This window comes from Talaromyces proteolyticus (assembly GCF_021365285.1).
Source record: "Talaromyces proteolyticus strain PMI_201 chromosome Unknown BGW36scaffold_15, whole genome shotgun sequence".
Classification (NCBI taxonomy): Eukaryota; Fungi; Ascomycota; class Eurotiomycetes; order Eurotiales; family Trichocomaceae; genus Talaromyces; species Talaromyces proteolyticus.
In genome coordinates, this window is record NW_025764291.1 from 915,056 (window position 1) to 933,207 (window position 18,152).

Here is an 18,152-nt window from a genome sequence, read left to right on the forward strand (position 1 = left end):
TCTCACAGGGGCTATAAGGGTATAAGGCTAAGCATATGATGGATGGGTATGACAGGTAAGGAAAAAAGAAGGCCGCAGGATGAGCAGCCACATGGAGCCGCAGCAGAATTATCGAATATACATGTATGTAGATGTAGATGTAGATGTAGATGTAGATGAATGCGAGAAAATGTATATAAAATGCAAAGGCAAAATGAGGAAATGGACACGTCAAAAGCACATGCGCGGCATGGAGACAGAAGTGACGGCGATGTTCCTGGACAGAGCTGGCTTGTTTGCAGCCAGAGCGACCGGGTGTTCTTGGCAGGGACCCGAATGCGGCTGCACAGGGGCGTGACAGGTGGTGGTCTGCTGATCTGTTATTCTTGATCTTCCTGACTCATGACATAATGTGCGGTGTTGAAAACGGAAGCACGCAGTACACAGGAGAGTTGCAGTAGTAGTAATAAGGAGTCGAAGATTGCGGCGGTGGGAGCTTACCGGGAGGGGATAGGCGGAGATAAGCAGAGAAGGGAAATGAAGAAAGGCAATCAGTGATCAGTCAATCAGTCAATCGCATATAGTACTTAGGAATTGGAAATGCTGCGATACGAGCAGCAGCTCTGGAGAGGAGAGCAGTTAATGGAGGGTAGAAAAGGAGTGATAATAAAAAGTATAGGAGAGACGAATACGGGCAGCTGGTTGCGTAATGAGGGCTGATACGCGAGCGCAACGCACGTGATCTCCATGGGTCACCCTTGTTATTGGTAGGAAATATGAAACATATTAATTTAACATTAATATTATTATTAATGTTTAATATTCTATATTCAATATTCAAAATTATTGAAAGATTGATGTAAATAGTAAATTAAATAGAGAAGTATCCCATCAACCCAATATTAATATTCTCATCCGACCTGCGGTGCTACAGAGATTAACATAGGATCGTAGTTGTAGGATACTAAGCAAGAAGGGAGTGCTGGTTACTAACTAGCTCCAGACGATGACGAAGCAGAGACATGGTGGGCCGGCAATCAGAGACATGATCAGCAGCCCACACTAATTGAGTAATCACATCCTCCACATGTCTTTGTTATTTTTCTTTTGTTTTGTTTCGTTTGTTATCTTTCTTTCTTGGTTGTCGCGACGATCATTGGTCAATGCTGGACTAACAGGAGATCGCGAGCCCGAATGACGACATGCATGAATCATTACATGAACATCACAGGGGTATGGACATGACATCATAATAATATTCCTACTACAGTATAATAAATAATAGATAATAAATAACATTTCTGATAGGAACAAAAAACTACTCTATAATTGAAAATATAGGGAATGTTTGATGTTATGGCCGGAGCAGGCTAGCGTGGCCCAGCCACGATGCGCTATGCCGTAGCGTGCGATCCGATCTCTCATACATACTTAGCAATTGATGTATATTCGTCTACACCAGTTAATATTTTTATCGCATGTTTGTATTCTTATTTTTGATTGGCATGGAATATACAACATTATTGTTAATTAAGTGATTGTTGAATATCGAATATTGATGATTTCATCTTTGCTGAGCTGGCGCCGAACTATTGCCTGCACTCTCGGTCGATCTACAGCAGCACGCACAGCATATAGCAATGATAGGACACTAGTACATCCCGCTGGAACTCTATATACAACACCATACTCTTGTACACAGAGTGTACACGCTTGCAATGCATGCACCTCAATCCTGTCCTGTCCATCGACACATTCACTATTAACCCCCGCCAGCTCCAGGCTCAAATATTTGCGGCTCTCGCATTTCCCAACGGAAATGCTTGCTCACTCACTTACATTCCTCCTCTCTGCCCTGCGCACCCTCCGCAGCACATCCATGTATTCCGTCACCCGTCTCTCGGCCCAAATGCATCCGCCCAGGGTCATCGCTGCGACCTGGAGGAAGCACTTCCATTGCAGCGTCAGGCCGCGATAAACGCGCGACGCCGGCGCGAGGCTTTCGGACAGCGACGCGAGCGGGCGATAGAATAGTGTTTTGCATGCACGTGCTGCTGAGAAGGGTGATTTTGGTTGTTGCTGCTGGGTGGCGGTGGGAGGAGCGGCGTGGTCAAAAGTGAAGGGATGCGGCAGGGAGAGGATCATATGTGCAAGGATGGACATGGAGCCGAACTTGTCAGGTTAGTAAAAGTCTATTCATATTAAGAAAACTGAGATGTACCCGTAGAGCTCCCGTAGCAAATCCTTTGACCGCCTCGGTGGTGATCTGCTCAGGCGGTTCAACATGAGCACGTTGACTGGATGGCGGCGGCATCTGGACAAATGACGGCTGCTTTGCAGATGCCAAGACAAGCTGCTGCAACTAGCAGTGCATCTGGTAGAAGCTAAGCGCGGCCTATTATTCAGTTTATTTTTTCGTATGTGATAGATCGGAGGGAGGAAGGGAGGATATAGAGGGGCGGTCAAGCGATGACGTGAGGATTCGCAAGTTGCCACGACAGTATCGAGTACTGTATTTAGACAATATTTAGACAGTATTCGAACAATTATCTTGGCAAATGGCTATTGAATAATATCTGGACCAGCCAGCAGTCAACCACGTGAATGAAGATCGAGAATGGAGATGGGATGACGGTTGATGGTAAAAACAGAGTTGAGCTCCGCCGCAATCAGCCAATGGGAGATCCGCCGATACCGTCCACCGGACCCTGGAAAAACCTAGGCCATCATCATCATCATCACAACGACCTCAATCAAACTGACGCTCAATTAAAACCGCAATAGCGGCACACCATCATCCAAAATGACCACCCTCTCCCGCCGCACAGTCTCCATCTCCCGCATCACCAACGAGACCAAAATCCAAGTCTCGCTGTCCCTAGACGGTGGCGCGCTTCTCCCCTTCGAAGAAAGTGACCATTTCACCGCAGAGTCTGGCGAAGATGCAGCCGCCGCAAAAAGAGGCGTCTTGCCCATCAAGAACGCCCCGCACGCTACCCAGTTCACAGCCACTCAGCAGATAACGATAAGCACGGGCATTGGATTCTTGGACCACATGCTGCATGCGCTGGCGAAGCATTCGGGGTGGAGTTTGGCGGTTCGGGCGCGGGGGGATTTGTACAGTACGAGCCCACCACAATCTCGAGATGTTGGCCTAGCTAAACTAATTGACTGTCTAGTTGACGATCACCACACCACCGAAGACACCTTCCTCGCACTCGGCACGGCATTCACAAACGCCCTTGGGGCGCGCGCCTCCCTGGCCCGCTTTGGCCGCGGCGATGCGCCTCTTGACGAAGCCCTTTCGTGGGCTGTCATCGATCTCTCAAACCGGCCGTACGCCGTGATCGATTTGGGATTCAAGCGCGAGAAGATTGGCGATTTGAGCACGGAGATGATTACGCATGGGCTAGAGAGTTTTGCGCAGGCGGCTGGCGTGACCCTGCATGTGGGCTGTTCGTATGGCTCGAATGATCATCATCGTGCCGAGAGTGCGTTTAAGGCTTTGGCTGTGGCGGTGAGGACGGCGTGTGCGAGGAGGGTGGCTGGGGAGGTTGGGGCGGGGGATATTGTGAGCACGAAGGGGGTTTTGTAATAATCAAAAACGACTAGATATGGATTGTCTACTATAAAATATGACGCTAACAATGTATAAATAAGGTATAAATTGGAAGCTTCTATTCGGGCCAGTATTAAGAGTAACCGTCCATCATTGATATTAATATTAATATTGATGTATCTGCGAAGCAATTAGGGTTAAAGGACCATAAATCTATCAGAGCCTTAAACTAGACCAAAATCTATTACAATAATTTTGACAACCCAGTCATGATGACCATGATGAAGCTATAAGCGATAAAATTAACTTTGTACAGGTTGTTCTATCATACATCTGTACGGGGAATAACTAACGAAGCTCAGTCTACTAGAGCTGCTTAAAATATCAGCAAAGGTTTTGATATAAAAAGGGATCCTTTTTTTTAAAAAAAAAAAAAAAAGAGAGGCGATAGATTCCAGCGTTGAATGTGACTCAGACTTCTATTTGATAATTTGAAACCGATAAACGTGCTAGATATACACAGTAGCCTGAATTCAAATGCAACCGAATGGTGGCGGCTTTCTTATTAAAGTCATAGGTTTTTCTCGTGTTTTGGTTATATTATATTCCTCTACGTCCTAGCAACACTGTTTGTACTAGATCTCTCTTCTAATTCTGACAATTTATGTCTATTAGCGCATGTTTCAGCTCGATACTCTATGCTTTTTCTGTTTTGTAGAGTCGAATGGAAGACGTGATAAGTCTCTGCTGCTTGCCATGCAGAGCGTTTTTTTTAAAAAAAAAATTTTAGACGGTTCTTCCCTCTTGTTCCTCCGAAATTTCTTTGGGTTTATTGCAAAGTGGTGGAAGGTGGAATATTGACGAGTTGAATTATATGGTCAACTCGGGTGTGGATGGCATTAACATATGGAAGTACTCGGCCACTAAGCCGCCGTGCTAAAAAAGAACGGGCGTCACCATGGATTCTACCCACTACTCTCTCATATATACAGGTTACCAGAGCCGCCACGGAACCATCGTTCCACTGATTCACAACGTCTCTCTCACACCCCAAATCGATTACCCCGGGAATCTCCGTTTGCAACAATCCCCGACTTCGCCGGACTTGTGCACAATGCATGTGGCGTAGCCATGTGTGAGGTCCGTTTTCGGCTATAGTGCGGATTGCCATAAGCTATCTCAGATCCCCATCACACCACTGATAAAGCATAAGTCACCCTAGCGTCGTGTCAGTCATGCAATTTTTATACTCCGTCCGGGAATACGTGTCCAGAGTTTGTGGAGGCGCCTGGACCATTCCATGTTAAGTGTTGATCGGGATGAGGCAGCGTCCTCGCTCTGGTCAGCGATGTCTCGGGAACACCCGAGGCCGCTTCTCACCTCCTTTCGAAGATGACCACGACTCGTCTTGACTACAGGATACTTGCTTCCGTGGTACAGAACGATGGTCACAGTCCTGTAGCCCCGCAGCAGACATGGTTCCCATGTTGTGTTGAGTGATGAAGGGGGTGGTGCAGGAACTACCTTGGTGCGTTGCCTCCTTGCAGTGCCCTCAAATTTCTGCTGACATGTATTACGAGAATGTGACTCTGTGGCTTGAGATAAATACGGCCATTATAGGTCTAAGAACCAATATTATAGCTCATTCTTGGGTTAGGATCAACTCGAGAATGAACTTCGATTCAGCCGCCTCTGTTTGTTTGGATAAGTCTTTTTACTGCTCTGTTTTCATCAATTGCTCTAGACCTTCAACCAATATAACAGGTGGTGATGACGAGAGAGTGATGCGATTATCAGACTGCTGCTGTGTGCAGCACTTTCATTGCTAGCTCTCATGGGACAGTGAGCCGTACAGGGGTTATTTAGCTCCTTGCAATCCCTTCCCTAGAACTGGAAATGTTCGTCCCGAAGTAGAACCTCAAAAGTGTTATCTTTAACTCTAGTTACTAGATGATTCTTCATCATTGCCATTAAAAATGGGATTTTTGCAAATGATTTCCGCAGATGAACTATCTGCAGTATACCACGTCAATGAAGGACAGCTAGTCCTGAATGCAGAGGGAAAAACTCAAGATTTCACCACTGGCATTACATTCATTCGTCAGCCCTTCCCAGGTGGGCTCAAATTTAACCTTGAAGGCTGGGTTGGGCCTTTGAACGGCAAAACGTCCACCTACAACAAGACCCAAGGATTTGACATTGCACCTCCTATCCCAAAGGAGGTGGTTATCGTCACTGCCAACTATCCCAACGGTAAGCTTGTGCCTGTTGAAATCACCCCTTCAGGCACCGGCGTCGCATTAGTCTCCAAAGAAGGCCGCAGCACCGCTGGACCGTCTGATACAAACATTGTGGTCCCTGAAACCGAGACCATAACTGCCAGGATTAGAACCCCCTTCAAGGTTAAACAATCCAAGAATATTGGCAGTTCGCAACTTGGAGACATCTCTGTCAATTACGATGATCAATATGTGTTGTTGAAGAATGCTTCCATTCAAGGGAGTGACATTGTTTGGACCTTTGATCCAGTGAAGATTGGCGTTACAGAGGTCGTGGTCTTCGTGATGGGAACGGTTCAAAATTTCGTTTTGAGGATTCCATATAAAGTGGTAATTTTTGACGCTAAGACCCAACCAGTCTCTACTGTCAATCACTAGGGACTTTTGAGAAAAAAGCGCCCCATTTTTACACGGAGATCAGCCAGAATGGGCTTTGTGAGCTAAGTTGAATCAGCCATGTTCTATGTATTTTTCTGATTGGTTTGATACAAATCTTGTGCTTAATCGAAGAAAACTACAACTAAGAACTGTCAGATTGTCAATAAAAGTTAATTCTCTTCCATAACAGATCTTCTGAGGGACGTAATGTATTCAACAACCCTACGATCCGTATGGTCCAAGCAATCACATGTTCATTGTATTAATGTCACAACACAACTTAATAACTTGATGATAACTTCAATTGATTATATACAGCATTCTAAATACTGGATTAGGGTCCATAATCAAGCTGGATGTTGTGCAACTCTTCACCACGCTGCTATTGTTCAGTTATTTTAGCATAAATTTAATTGTGGCACAGAAAATGAGACTTGTAAAGGAATATAGTATCTGGGAGGAATATGACTAGTTGAATTAGAAGCCCTGTACACTAGGAAATTAATATAAGTCCTTAATTCTTCTAAGCTTATGGATCTATTCTGACTAATATATCTAAGGCGTCCCTGAGGATGGTGAACTGGGCGCGTACTTGTTATCCTACGCGTTAATTCTATGCATCCGCGGCATCTCCTGCATAAGTACTGGATGATATTCTAACAGATTGTTCTATTTCCTACCCACGTCATCACTTGATCCACAATTCTCCCTTTCTAATGTAGTACAATGGTGTAGACAGTACTGTGATGTTACAGCTCACGTAAAGGATAAGTTGAGCTGCATTCTATTTCTCGCTGTGCCAATACGAAGATTATAGGCTTATATACCTATAACCATCACAATCTGTCCTTGGTTCCGAATTTTCAATCTGTGAACGTTAGATAATCTTATAGCAGCAGGTAGCGATAGCTATCCATGATACACGATGGGTATGAGGTCATGGCAATTACAGTCTCTACAGTTTATGTCCTAGGACGATAACTGACCCGTCCCATCCAACCCGCAAGTTTAGATCGGTTTGGTGGCTTTTCGTGATAGCCTTGATATAGAGCTTGGCTGGGAGCGCAGTGAGCTGGACACGGCTTTGGTGCTCTCGCCTCCTTAGTTGAGCACCACAGCAAATCTCATCCTGGACACAATTGCTATTCTCACGGTTGGAAGCTGAACGATTGCATAACCATCTCATCGTGACCTCTTGGTATTCTGGGCTAGATCGATCGATGAAGAGCATCCGGCCAGCCCCTCTTCCCACGCGAGACAGCTGACAATCGACGTTTATGGGCGAGTGTGTTCCGGATGAAACGGATTCTGTTCATCGACTGAGGTCGCATACCTGAGCTTAATCGACCCTGGAAGTGGACGATGACGTGTGATGGCCATATGACTAGTTTTTAATGAAGTCTTAACGCAGATTACGAAATGTCGACCCTCCTAATTCAGTCGTGGGGTGTTTCTCTGATCCTCTCATTTCTACGCTGTTTGCGGTCAAGCTGTCTTTGTTTCTTTGTCACGAGTGTTGTTGTCACCGGGGCTCTCGACAATGGGAGTCTCGGATTCTGCAAGATTTAAGAGCATCTAGGACACGTCAATTATTTGCTAAACCAAGGTTCCGCCTTTTTTTCCTCCCCCACCCCCATCCGCGTGGTGATCCCTAGATTCAATTGTCCTTGAATAGAGCCATGTTCACGTAATCATCAATCAAAGCTTATGTTTTTCTAAACGGAGGACACCAATGAGCGATCAGGACCAGTCAATAAGTTTGCATCCACTGCTTGTCTTAATTTAGCGCTGACATCCGTCATCTTGATCCACCTGGCAGGTAGGGAAACTTTAATATCCACCAAAGAACCCACCCTGTGATAAAAACAATTTTTTGCTCGACTGTTGTCCAAAACAAAGAATGCAAAATTTATGAAGAATCAAATCGATTTAGTGTGCCGACATGAAAATGTGTGTAATATCAGCACCTACAAATGGCGAGGAGCCATGGGTATATTAAGCTCTGGCTTAAAGAAAATGACATTTTGTAATTATTGTAGATTTAGCCCTCCCCGAAATGTTTCTCCCAGAGACAATATTATGCAGCAACAACATATGATACGTCTCGCAGATATCCTCAACTCAAGCTAGCAGGTCTCTTTAAATACCACCTCCGGTTTGTCATCCTCATTACTAGCACTCGTATTATCAACAACAGCTGGACCGATAGGGTGGAAAAGATCAACCTGTGTCGACTTGAACTTGCGAGCAGGTATTCCCTGTGCAAACAAGATATCCAGCTCAGCGTAAGTCCTTCCTTTCGGTTCTGGAAGGCGGAAAAACACCCAAAGCAGGCAAATAAAACAACATCCAGCCCAGAAGAACGCAGCTTTAGCACCCCAGTTCCAGGCAGTGCTGGTCAATTGGTAGTTTGTAAGGATGTTCGCCACGATGCCCGCGATATTGTATAAATTTCGAGCGAGGACAATGGACTTGGCGCGTAGGCGTGTGGAAGAGAACTCAGAGACGAGCGAATAGCACACTGGGCCGACAGTGCTGTCGTAGACGACAGCAAAGACAAGAAGCATGCTGCCAATGGCCCAGTTTGCTGCTGCGTCAGTCCGTGGAGCAAGGGATGTGAACCCGATGATCATAAGAAGGCAGAAGAGACCTAAGATTCCATATTGGTACAAGGTACGTCGGCCGAATCGGGACATAAGGAACCAAGAGCCGATAGTCCCGGCTGCGCCAACAGCATATTGCACCAAGGTCATATCGAATGAGCTGCTTTCGGAGAGCCCTGCAGCAATGTAAAATACGGTCGAGTATCCCATAAAGGTTGACCCACATAGGTTCTGGACGAGCCATGCGACGCACACGATCTCTGTCCGGCGAAGATTGACGCCTTTGAAACAGTCCCAGTAGGTTGTGCCAGCACTGATCTCTTTTTCCAGTTCGTTAGTGTGCTGCATCATAGAGATTGTCTTGTCCACATCAAAAGTTGTATCCGAGCGACTTGTCAGGCGGAGGAGACTCCGTTTTGCCTCATCGATCCGTCCGTGTTGGACGTACCACCAGGGAGACTCGGGGGCAAACAGGCATCCAATGATTAGAGGAACTGGCCAGAACCACTGGATAGCAAAAGGAATTCGATAAGCCCAGGAGCTAGGCATCTCTAATAACCCACGAAGGACCCCCGAGGCAATGAAGCCTCCAATCACCCAGCACAGATTGACATAGGTTGTCAAATACGCTCGAAGAGCGACAGGGCAGACTTCTGACGCATATGCAGTTGTCAAAGTCTGAAACACGCCCCAGGGAATACCACAGAGGATTTCTCCAGCAAGAAGCATACGCACATTCTGCGCAAAGAACACGATAAAGATAAAGCAGGTAACTAGCACCAAGGCACCGAGGATAGTCTTCCGATAGCCGAATCTATCCTGTATGATACCTGTAATGTAGAGCCCCAGGATCTCTCCGACAATCACACCATTTGAAAGTGCCGATTTCCATGGAGCAGGGACAACATAACTGCCGTCAGGTTGTAATTCGCCGTACTTTTGGTTGAATTGGGGGAGAGCGTAGAAGTTGGAGAGCAGGGAAACATCATATCCTTCCATGACGATCGCTGTGGACAGAAGGATTGACCACCCCACAGCCTTGGGATAGATCTTGATTGCCTGTATGATGCTCATATGGTGCTCCGTCTCAGTTGCATCGCGGGCATCTGACTTGAGACATGCGGCATCGTCAGTGCGTGCATTGTCACAGCTGGCTATGGTTGCTTCCATGACTGTATATTGTCAATTGATATCCACGACACAAGCCGCTTGAGGAGGAAAGAACAGTACCCAAAGGTTACTGCCACGCAAGAACTGCTAGATGGTGATGTCTGAAACTAGAGAGATTTTCAATGTTGGTAGTTACCCAGAGCCTGGCTGACGTCTTCCATTTTATATCCCATCAAGGTGTGGAGGGCAAGGTTGGGGAAATGGGGAAATGGGGAAATGTTGCCCACGTGCACAGCGAAACATTACTCTGGGTAGTTTCGAAAGCAAACCCTGTAGCTGTTCTTATCATGCATCTCTCCTGTCCCCAGTACACTACATCAGTGCAAATGGAGAAATCGCCAGCCCCACAGAAACTGAATGATGGCCTTTCCTCAAACGGGCTTAGTACGTCGACAATGGGGAAAATTCGGAGAAACTCTGGAGCTTATACATATTACATTATGTGTACGAGGCTCCGGATTTGGCAAAAATATCTAATAAACGTTATGCAGTGTTGAATGGCAAAGCGACAAATTTCTTAGGACAAGAATTGCCTATATTTTGTTCTTGTATCAAACCCCAAGGGTATTCTTTGTGTGTACATTGTATGTATTTAGTAATCCATCTTTACGAGTACATAGGCTGGATGTATGGTAATATATCACTTATTTGCGATGTGGAAATAAGCAACAGCAAGAAAATGTGCTAATAACAGTGAGATTTCTATGCCTACATTAGAGAGTGAAACCCGAGCTATAAACCACCGCTTCATAGGGTCGCAGCACAACTGTCTCGCCATGAACTGGCGGAGTTGAGTAATTTCCTCTCAGAAATGTCCACCCGATAATCCAAGGGGCCGTGATTGTGCTATCTTGATCCGAAAAGTTTAACAGGACTAATGCCTCTTTGTCTGTGCTGTAATCCTTTCTCCTGTATGCCAGCACTCTCTCGTGCGAGGCAGACTCAGGGATTATCTCAAAGGCGCCGTAAATGAATATGTCGGCAAACTTCTTTCTAAGAACCAAGGATTGTTTCCAGAATGAGAGGACACTGTTGGGGTCATCCCGTTGGGCCCCAACATTCCAGCCCATCTTGTGGTCGGGGTTCACAGTCATCCAGGGACGAGTCTCTGGATCAGTGAATCCAGCATTCGGCCCAGCCGTCCATTGCATCGGCAGCCGGCCATGGTCTCTTGCTTTGAGCTGCAGCTCCTGCATGACGTCTCCCATTTTGCCGTGATCACCACCGCGAGACTGAAGGACTTGCATGTAATAATTTCGGCCTTCCACGTCGATGTAATGCTCGATTCCCATGTCCCTAGGCATGTTGGCCATCCCAATCTCCTGTCCAGCAAGGAGAAACAGGGTTCCACTGAGGGTCGTGAGATATGTGGAAAGCAATTTGGCGGCATATATACGATAACGCGGGTCATCAGAACCATAGCGTGTCACTGAGCGGCCGCTGTCATGATTGTCGAGGTAAAGAGTATTCCAGCCATCGAATTGAGGCATGGCAGTCTGCCATTTCTCGGTGAGCGTTCGAATGTGTCGAGGGTGGAAGCCGCCACCAGGGACGTACTTCCCCGTGACACCAAAGTCCATATCAATAATATCCCCGGTAAAGAGCATGTTGATTTCCTGTCTGGATTTTGCGACGTATTTCGAAACAGATTCCACGTCCTTAGTGAAGCCCAACTCTCCAACCGTGACTGCATTATATGCATCAAATACCTTGGTGCGAAGTTCACGAAGATACTCATGCATCCGAGGCCCCGAGGCAAACCATTTCGCTCCAGATTGGTACTCTTCGTCCGGAGAAGTAATCTCGCCATCTGGAAGGTCTGGATGTTTGGACATCAAGTTCATTGAGTCTATTCTAAATCCATCCACACCGCGGTCAAGCCAAAACCGAATGTCATCATGTACGGCTTGTCGTAGCTCACTGTTTGTCCAGTTCAGATCTGGCTGAGTAGGCAGAAAGAGGGAAAGATAATATTGGCCAGTGGGCTCGTCGTAGGTCCACGCACTGCCACCGAATATTCCTTTCCAATTATTCGGGGGCTTCATCACTCCTTGTGCGTCGTACTTGGGATCCCTCCAAAAGTACCAGTCTCTCTTGGGGTTGTCCTTGGAGCGGCGTGACTCTTTGAACCATTTGTGTTCGTCCGAGGTATGGTTGACTACCAAGTCCATCCACAGCTTCATACCGCGAGCACGCAACTCCGAAATTAGACGGTCAACATCGGCAAGGGTCCCGTATGGGGCATGTATAGACCGATAATCAGATACATCATACCCCATGTCATTCTGAGGAGAGGCGTAGATCGGGGACAACCAGATAACATCCGCCCCGACAGATTTAATATAGTCGATCTTACTTATGATACCAGGCAGATCGCCCCAGCCATCGCCATTTGTGTCTGCAAAACTGGCAGGGTATATTTGATAAACAACTGCTTCTTTCCATGGTTGTCTTTCTGTGTGTTGTGCTGCCATGTTGCGTTCAAGGTTTCAGGCGGAGTTGGAATTGATCAAATGAAGGGAGGACAGAGGATGTATAGAAGGAAGTGTTTGGCAATTCTTTATCCCTATAATACGGTCTTACCGTATTGACTGCTGTGGCATGTTGCTCTGTAATACGCAATATCCTTGCGGATTTATCTTACTTGTTTCCTTGGTATGTCAATCGGGTGTATGAGCAGAGGGCCGTGGAGAATTGTCGGAGAAATACCCCAGTTTACCCCAGCCACATGAACTAGCTTTCAGCACAGCAGCAATAAGGTTTTCTTTCCTACAGGTATAATTTCTGGAGATTAATATTGCGAGAGTTGTGTGTATATTGGTGCTATCAACTCTAGGAGGCCCCGACACATCTCCGAGAACGTCTAGTTTAGTCTAACCTGTAATGATTCGAGGGAACCAAGCCCATATTTTCCCTACGACATGTTTCGATAACCGATACTCTGTGGAGAATATTTTTGGGAATGTGTCTTATGCTCTTCCATCAATAGGATAACATAACTCCGGTATTTGTCCGCAGGCCAGTTCCGGAGATGATTATTCCCTAAAAAAAGTCGAAGTCAATAGTGGGGGCGCCTTTGATCAATTCTTTGAATAAGGGTTTAGACTTTGTGACGCATTATTAGATTTTATTTACATACATCTCCATTAACCAGACCATTCGTTACAGCTCATCAGTCAGTTTGTTAGTTTTCTAGTACCTGAGAGCCATGTCGCTCTCCACAGTCGCATCCAAACATGAGGAGCTCCATGTTCTACATCTGCAAAATGACCATGTCAATCATACACCTGTTGATAACTACAGTTGCAAAGAGATGACAACAACTTCTTCAAAGTGGCGACCTACGTTCCACCTCAATGCGCCAAGTGGATGGCTGAACGACCCCTGTGGTTTGGGGTATGACCCCTCGACCAGACTATACCACGTCGCATTTCAATGGAATCCGAGAGGAAATGACTGGGGAAACGTGTCATGGGGCAACTCGACATCCTATGATATGGTGTCTTGGAAGACATCACCAGATCCATATCTCACCCCTTCAACCGACTATGACTGTTACGGCATCTTTACTGGTTGCCTCCGGCCTACTGATATTGATGGAAGTCCTGGCGCCTTGACGTGTATTTATACCTCAGTGAAGCATCTGCCAATCCATTATACACTTCCCTATGTTCAGGGATGCGAGTCACTCAGCTTAGCTGTCTCGCATGACAGCGGGCTGACATGGCGACGATTGAGCTGCAACCCAATTCTTTCAGGCCCGCCGTGCCATCTCCAAGTCACCGGCTGGCGGGATCCGTTTGTCTGTTTTTGGAGAGGGTCATCGATGCAGCTAAGTCAGTCTGAAACAGGCGATCACCTCTATGGTTTCCTATCAGGGGGCGTCGTTGGAGAAACCCCTACCGTATTTGTCTACATCATTAACCCGAATGATCTGCGGGATTGGAAGTTTATTGGATGTCTAGTAGATGTCGGATTGAACTTTCGACCTTCTCGCTGGTCAGGAGACTTTGGAGTAAATTGGGAGGTGGCCAATGTTCTGGAACTCAGTAGCGAGGAAGATGGGATTTCCAGGACTTTCGTCATAGTGGGCGCAGAGGGATGTCTCCAGTCCAAAGATGATGTTACTGGAAGTAGAATCAAGGCTCAAACCGCAAGAACACCGCGACAACAGTTGTGGATGGCGCTGAAGGCCAAGTCGTCAGATGATGCATCGTCCAATTCCGCACTAGCCACGTACTCATTTGCCGGTATCTTCGATCATGGCTGCTACTACGCAGCAAATTCTTTCTACGACCCGGTAACTGGTCGGCATGTATTTTACGGTTGGGTCACAGAAGAAGATCTTCCCGATAACCTGCGCCATGCGCAGGGGTGGAGTGGGCTGATCTCTCTTCCACGGACGGTGCAGCTCCAGGTCCTACATAATATTGTCAGAGCGCGCAGTTCAAAGCTCCAAACAATCACATCCATTGAAACAGAAGCCGATTCCCGAGGCACATACACCGTCCGAACATTAGGAACCCAGCCGGATGATAGACTCAAGAAGCTCCGGGCCAAGGCGTCTAGTTTTACATTGCAGAACCTGACCCTTCATTCTTCTTGCTCTGCAGATTCTATTATGACGCTGAAGACATCAAGGTGGGAGGTGGAAGCGAGATTTGCCGTTCATAAGCAATGTACTCGTGCAGGTATTCAGATCACACACAGCGCTAGTATGCCAATATTGTTCCCCCGAACGTGAAGTGACCATGTCCATACTAATCTTTTCCATCATATGTACAGAATTGAAAACCTCCACCGTTCTTACTTGGGAACCACTCACTGAAAATTTCACTGTGGAACGACCACATCCCACATACCCAGGCATCAACCACGGTGTCGAGTCCGCACCGCATACGTTATTCACATTTCGCGACGTCCACGACAACGAGGTGGAAGAAACACTCCGAATTCGCGCAATATTTGACAAAAGTATATTAGAAGTCTTTATTAATGAGCGTACTGCACTCTCCACACGCATTTACCTGGATGAGGACCGTTGTTCCCAATTAGGCTTTTTTGCGGAAGGGGGATTGAATGGGGATAAGGGATTTCTTTCGAGTCCTGCTGCTGTGCTATTGGAAGCGCAAGTTTGGGATGGTCTGGAAGCGTGAATCGTTATATAGAGCAAAGGAAATAGATAATATTCATATCAGAACAAGAATCTATGCCTTCCATTCGTCATTCGGCCCAATAAAACCCAGAGACTTGAGATAAGCATTGTACTGCCCCATATATGGATGATGGCCACCGCGGAGAGTCTGCATAAGTCTCAAATAATTTCTCGCAAGCTCATGCATTGCTGAGTCGAATATCTGCATTTCACTCGCTTCATTACTCACACCACCCAGGTTTATGAGAGCGCTCGTCGCAATATTGTACAATTTCTCGATCTGCCGTTATCAGTCTAAACATACCAAACAAAAAAATCGATAGCTAATACTACTCACCATCCCAACCCCATGTGCCTCCATCGCACTAATCCTTAACGACCGACATAACTCCAGCGTTTTTACAGCATTGTCAAAGGCGTAGCGGAAACAAAGCTCCTTTTGCTCTGAATGCAGCCGTAGGAGACCATGGCTAAAACACAAATTCCACAGTCGGTCCTGCACCCACTTCTGTGTCACAAGTACATCAGCACATTGTGTTTCTGAAAGAAAATCTCTCAGAATCCTTATTTCGTCAAGTTCTTCCGAAACTTGCTGCCGATTCTCACCACGATTCTGGTCCGGCAAAAAGGTATTGTTGTTCACGTCAAAGTGGTCATTCTTCCTGTGATACATGTATCGACTGACATTGCTGACTCCCGCAATATTGTGGTATATATTCAATACTTTTGATTCAGTAAGGTTTTGGCACTTCCCAGTAGTGGTTATACTGCAGCGCGAATTCCAACAAACAAGTATTTCCTCATCGATGGCGTCGAATATTTCCATCAGCAAAGTAAGCCCCATCATGGCAGCGGCATCCATGTCGTTGTGGACGATGATTCCAGATACGAGGCGCTGGGTAGTGTTGTTCATTTCGTCCACCGAGCGTACTGGATTTAACGGTGGACCAATAAAGCTGATTGGAAGTCGGCGCTGGAGGGCATATGCTCTGATCGATTCGTCAGCAATGATCGAAAGAGAAAAACGAGGAGGAAAATGCGAAAATACCTTTCTGTAACTGAGAGAACCAAGTAGATTCTCAAAAACTGCCCCTTATCTTCAGAAGAGCAATTGGCATACGTCCGTGGATCGTTTAATCCCAATATTGATGCCAAATCCACAGCCTCACGAAGCCGAAGCCTCGCGGCATTGTGCTGATTACTTCCGAACAAAAATCCAAATAAGAAAAAACTTGTCAACACAGCTTCTACAGTCGGATTTTCGCCGAAATCAGATGAACTGCGCATTTTTGTTGCTTCAGTCATCATCATTCTCGCATGGTCTGCACGGGAAGAGGAGGAAGGTCGTTCGCTAATGTCGATTGGTTGTGTAAGTGAAAAGGCGCAGAGAGACAGAATCATGGAGCCAAATTGACGGTTCTGGCGATGCTCTCGTTGGAACATTCTAGTAAATAGGGAAGATCTGTCCAGTACTGGTAAAGTCGGATGGAGGCGGTCGAAAAAAACATCGATCCAGGGAATAAGGTTTTCTTCATGAATATAAGGTGGCCAGAAGTCTGGTTTCAATGTGCCGACCCCGCCATGTGGTGTGTCAATCGGATTTTCACTTTGTATGTTATGCACGTTGATACCTCCGCTCATAAAGGGAACAGGATCGTCGAAATCGACATTGAGATCGTCAATAATAGGAGGAAGTGTCTGTTTGACGAATAAATTTGCTCCAGGGAAACCAAAGAGCGAACCTGTCTGTGAGTTGAAACTGTCTGGAAGCAAGGACTCTAAATGGGGAGAACTGTTCCAAGCCGTAGGTTCAGTAGTAGTGTTGTTGAGAATTAGGCTAAGATCGTAACCTTGCTCACGTGGATTATCAAGGGAACTTAATCGATGCTGATCTTCTGAAGGCGATGTAGAAATCTGTACTGGTACGATGTCTGGTATCAGGTCTGGTGGAATTTGTGAGGAATCGAAACTAGACAGATCTCCAGATACGGTGGTCGAAAGGCTCGTCTCATGACTGTTAGCCAGACCAAAGTTATTCGCACCACCAGACGACTGTCTGGATTGGCTTTTTTGCTGCCTGATTTGCGCCACGCGGCTTCACAACATCAGCTCGTCTTGGTACGAAATAGTTAATAGTCAGTTCTTCTGGCAAGAACGTACTGTGCAGGAGGCCCTCGCTTCTTCTGAGGATTGAGAAAAGTACACTCAAATCCATTCAGAGCGCATAGTTCACATGGCCGGGATATACTACACTATGACTCACTTCTATCAGTAATAATGCGCCAATGTATCCCAATGAGTCGACTTCACCCTTGTCTTGCGCAACCTGCATGGATCACAGGCGCGGGTGGCGCATTTTGTTGATGCCTCACCCCGACCCTTCCGGATCGGCGAGGTATTCATATTTATTCTGGATCTGGATAATTAATCAACATAAATGGATCGCATAACTAATACCCAATATACACAGCTTGGCTGTACTGGAGTAATGCAAGAAGTGGATTTGGAACAGGAAATGTTTCCAGCCTTCAAATGAATTGATGGCAAGGGAAGACCCGCCATACAGTAACTAGCCACTAAGAACGCTTCCGCAATGCACTGACGGTGTTTACATGTACGTTTTTGCGGGGGGTCTTAAAAGTTAGCAGGTAGTGCTTATCACTCACTGTGCTATATAAATCACAGGAAAATAAATAAATTGGACGACTATCAAGTGCTTGTATATTATTGGACTAGAGTTCGTGAAGCTGTGAAAGATATTGAGCGATCTGTCTTACTATATGCCTTTTCTCATTTGGAGAGAACTTTGACTAAACGCTACCAAGGGGTTCGCCAGGAACACGTTTTTTAAGAAAAGTGTACGTCCACTTTTTTCCCAAGAATTAATAATGTTTGGAACAGGAAGGATGTCTCTTGCTGCACAAACTGAATATTAGATACTTTTGAAGACTAGCACCTCAATCTTTACGAATAAAGTTTAAACTAAGTGATTATACCTCAGTCACTTATCTCATAGAATAGTTTGACAC

The 18,152-nt window shown here is 46.1% G+C and overlaps 7 protein-coding genes across 7 annotated transcripts; 3 read left to right on the plus strand and 4 right to left on the minus strand.

Annotated features, from left to right (window-relative positions):
* Positions 1-1,605: 1,605 nt before the first annotated feature.
* On the minus strand, positions 1,606-2,537 carry BGW36DRAFT_73491 (uncharacterized protein). Its single transcript, XM_046222542.1, has 2 exons — positions 2,201-2,537; positions 1,606-2,151 (listed from the first exon to the last, which is right to left on the minus strand). Exons 1-2 carry the CDS (start codon positions 2,291-2,293, stop codon positions 1,807-1,809), a joined length of 438 nt encoding a protein of 145 aa, XP_046065960.1. The 5' UTR covers positions 2,294-2,537; the 3' UTR covers positions 1,606-1,806.
* Positions 2,371-3,639, plus strand: BGW36DRAFT_73496 (imidazoleglycerol-phosphate dehydratase). The gene is made up of 2 exons (XM_046222543.1): positions 2,371-3,101; positions 3,159-3,639. The coding sequence occupies exons 1-2, from the start codon at positions 2,783-2,785 to the stop codon at positions 3,572-3,574; spliced, it is 735 nt and encodes a 244-aa protein (XP_046065961.1). The 5' UTR covers positions 2,371-2,782; the 3' UTR covers positions 3,575-3,639.
* A 1,478-nt stretch (positions 3,640-5,117) lies between these two features.
* Positions 5,118-6,439, plus strand: BGW36DRAFT_391211 (uncharacterized protein). Its single transcript, XM_046217571.1, has 2 exons — positions 5,118-5,436; positions 5,489-6,439. The coding sequence occupies exon 2, from the start codon at positions 5,515-5,517 to the stop codon at positions 6,193-6,195; it is 681 nt and encodes a 226-aa protein (XP_046065962.1). The 5' UTR covers positions 5,118-5,436; positions 5,489-5,514; the 3' UTR covers positions 6,196-6,439.
* Positions 6,440-8,113: 1,674 nt separating this feature from the next.
* Positions 8,114-10,281, minus strand: BGW36DRAFT_391212 (MFS maltose permease MalP). The gene is made up of 2 exons (XM_046217572.1): positions 10,029-10,281; positions 8,114-9,970 (listed from the first exon to the last, which is right to left on the minus strand). Exon 2 carries the CDS (start codon positions 9,966-9,968, stop codon positions 8,322-8,324), a length of 1,647 nt encoding a protein of 548 aa, XP_046065963.1. The 5' UTR covers positions 9,969-9,970; positions 10,029-10,281; the 3' UTR covers positions 8,114-8,321.
* A 307-nt stretch (positions 10,282-10,588) lies between these two features.
* Positions 10,589-12,598, minus strand: BGW36DRAFT_391214 (putative alpha-amylase). The gene has a single exon (XM_046217573.1). It carries the CDS (start codon positions 12,440-12,442, stop codon positions 10,682-10,684), a length of 1,761 nt encoding a protein of 586 aa, XP_046065964.1. The 5' UTR covers positions 12,443-12,598; the 3' UTR covers positions 10,589-10,681.
* A 683-nt stretch (positions 12,599-13,281) lies between these two features.
* Positions 13,282-15,124, plus strand: BGW36DRAFT_401939 (glycosyl hydrolases family 32 superfamily; the record flags this gene model as incomplete). Its single annotated transcript, XM_046218803.1, has 2 exons — positions 13,282-14,683; positions 14,754-15,124. 2 exons carry the CDS (start codon positions 13,282-13,284, stop codon positions 15,122-15,124), a joined length of 1,773 nt encoding a protein of 590 aa, XP_046065965.1.
* Positions 15,125-15,175: 51 nt separating this feature from the next.
* On the minus strand, positions 15,176-17,526 carry BGW36DRAFT_308454 (uncharacterized protein; the record flags this gene model as incomplete). The annotated part of the gene is made up of 5 exons (XM_046212330.1): positions 15,176-15,403; positions 15,461-16,112; positions 16,172-17,218; positions 17,284-17,375; positions 17,434-17,526. The coding sequence occupies 5 exons, from the start codon at positions 17,524-17,526 to the stop codon at positions 15,176-15,178; spliced, it is 2,112 nt and encodes a 703-aa protein (XP_046065966.1).
* Positions 17,527-18,152: the final 626 nt, after the last annotated feature.

Excerpts from the sequence above, each read along its gene's own strand:
- BGW36DRAFT_391214 (XM_046217573.1), bottom strand. The coding sequence starts at position 12,442 with ATGGCAGCACAACACACAGAAAGACAACCATGGAAAGAAGCAGTTGTT.
- BGW36DRAFT_391212 (XM_046217572.1), bottom strand. The coding sequence starts at position 9,968 with ATGGAAGCAACCATAGCCAGCTGTGACAATGCACGCACTGACGATGCC.
- BGW36DRAFT_73496 (XM_046222543.1), top strand. The coding sequence starts at position 2,783 with ATGACCACCCTCTCCCGCCGCACAGTCTCCATCTCCCGCATCACCAAC. Across the intron at positions 3,102-3,158 it reads GGCGCGGGGGGATTTGTACA|TTGACGATCACCACACCACC; the intron begins GTACGAGCCCAC and ends TTGACTGTCTAG.
- BGW36DRAFT_391211 (XM_046217571.1), top strand. The coding sequence starts at position 5,515 with ATGGGATTTTTGCAAATGATTTCCGCAGATGAACTATCTGCAGTATAC.
- BGW36DRAFT_73491 (XM_046222542.1), bottom strand. The coding sequence starts at position 2,293 with ATGCCGCCGCCATCCAGTCAACGTGCTCATGTTGAACCGCCTGAGCAG. Across the intron at positions 2,152-2,200 it reads TTGCTACGGGAGCTCTACGG|TTCGGCTCCATGTCCATCCT; the intron begins GTACATCTCAGT and ends TAACCTGACAAG.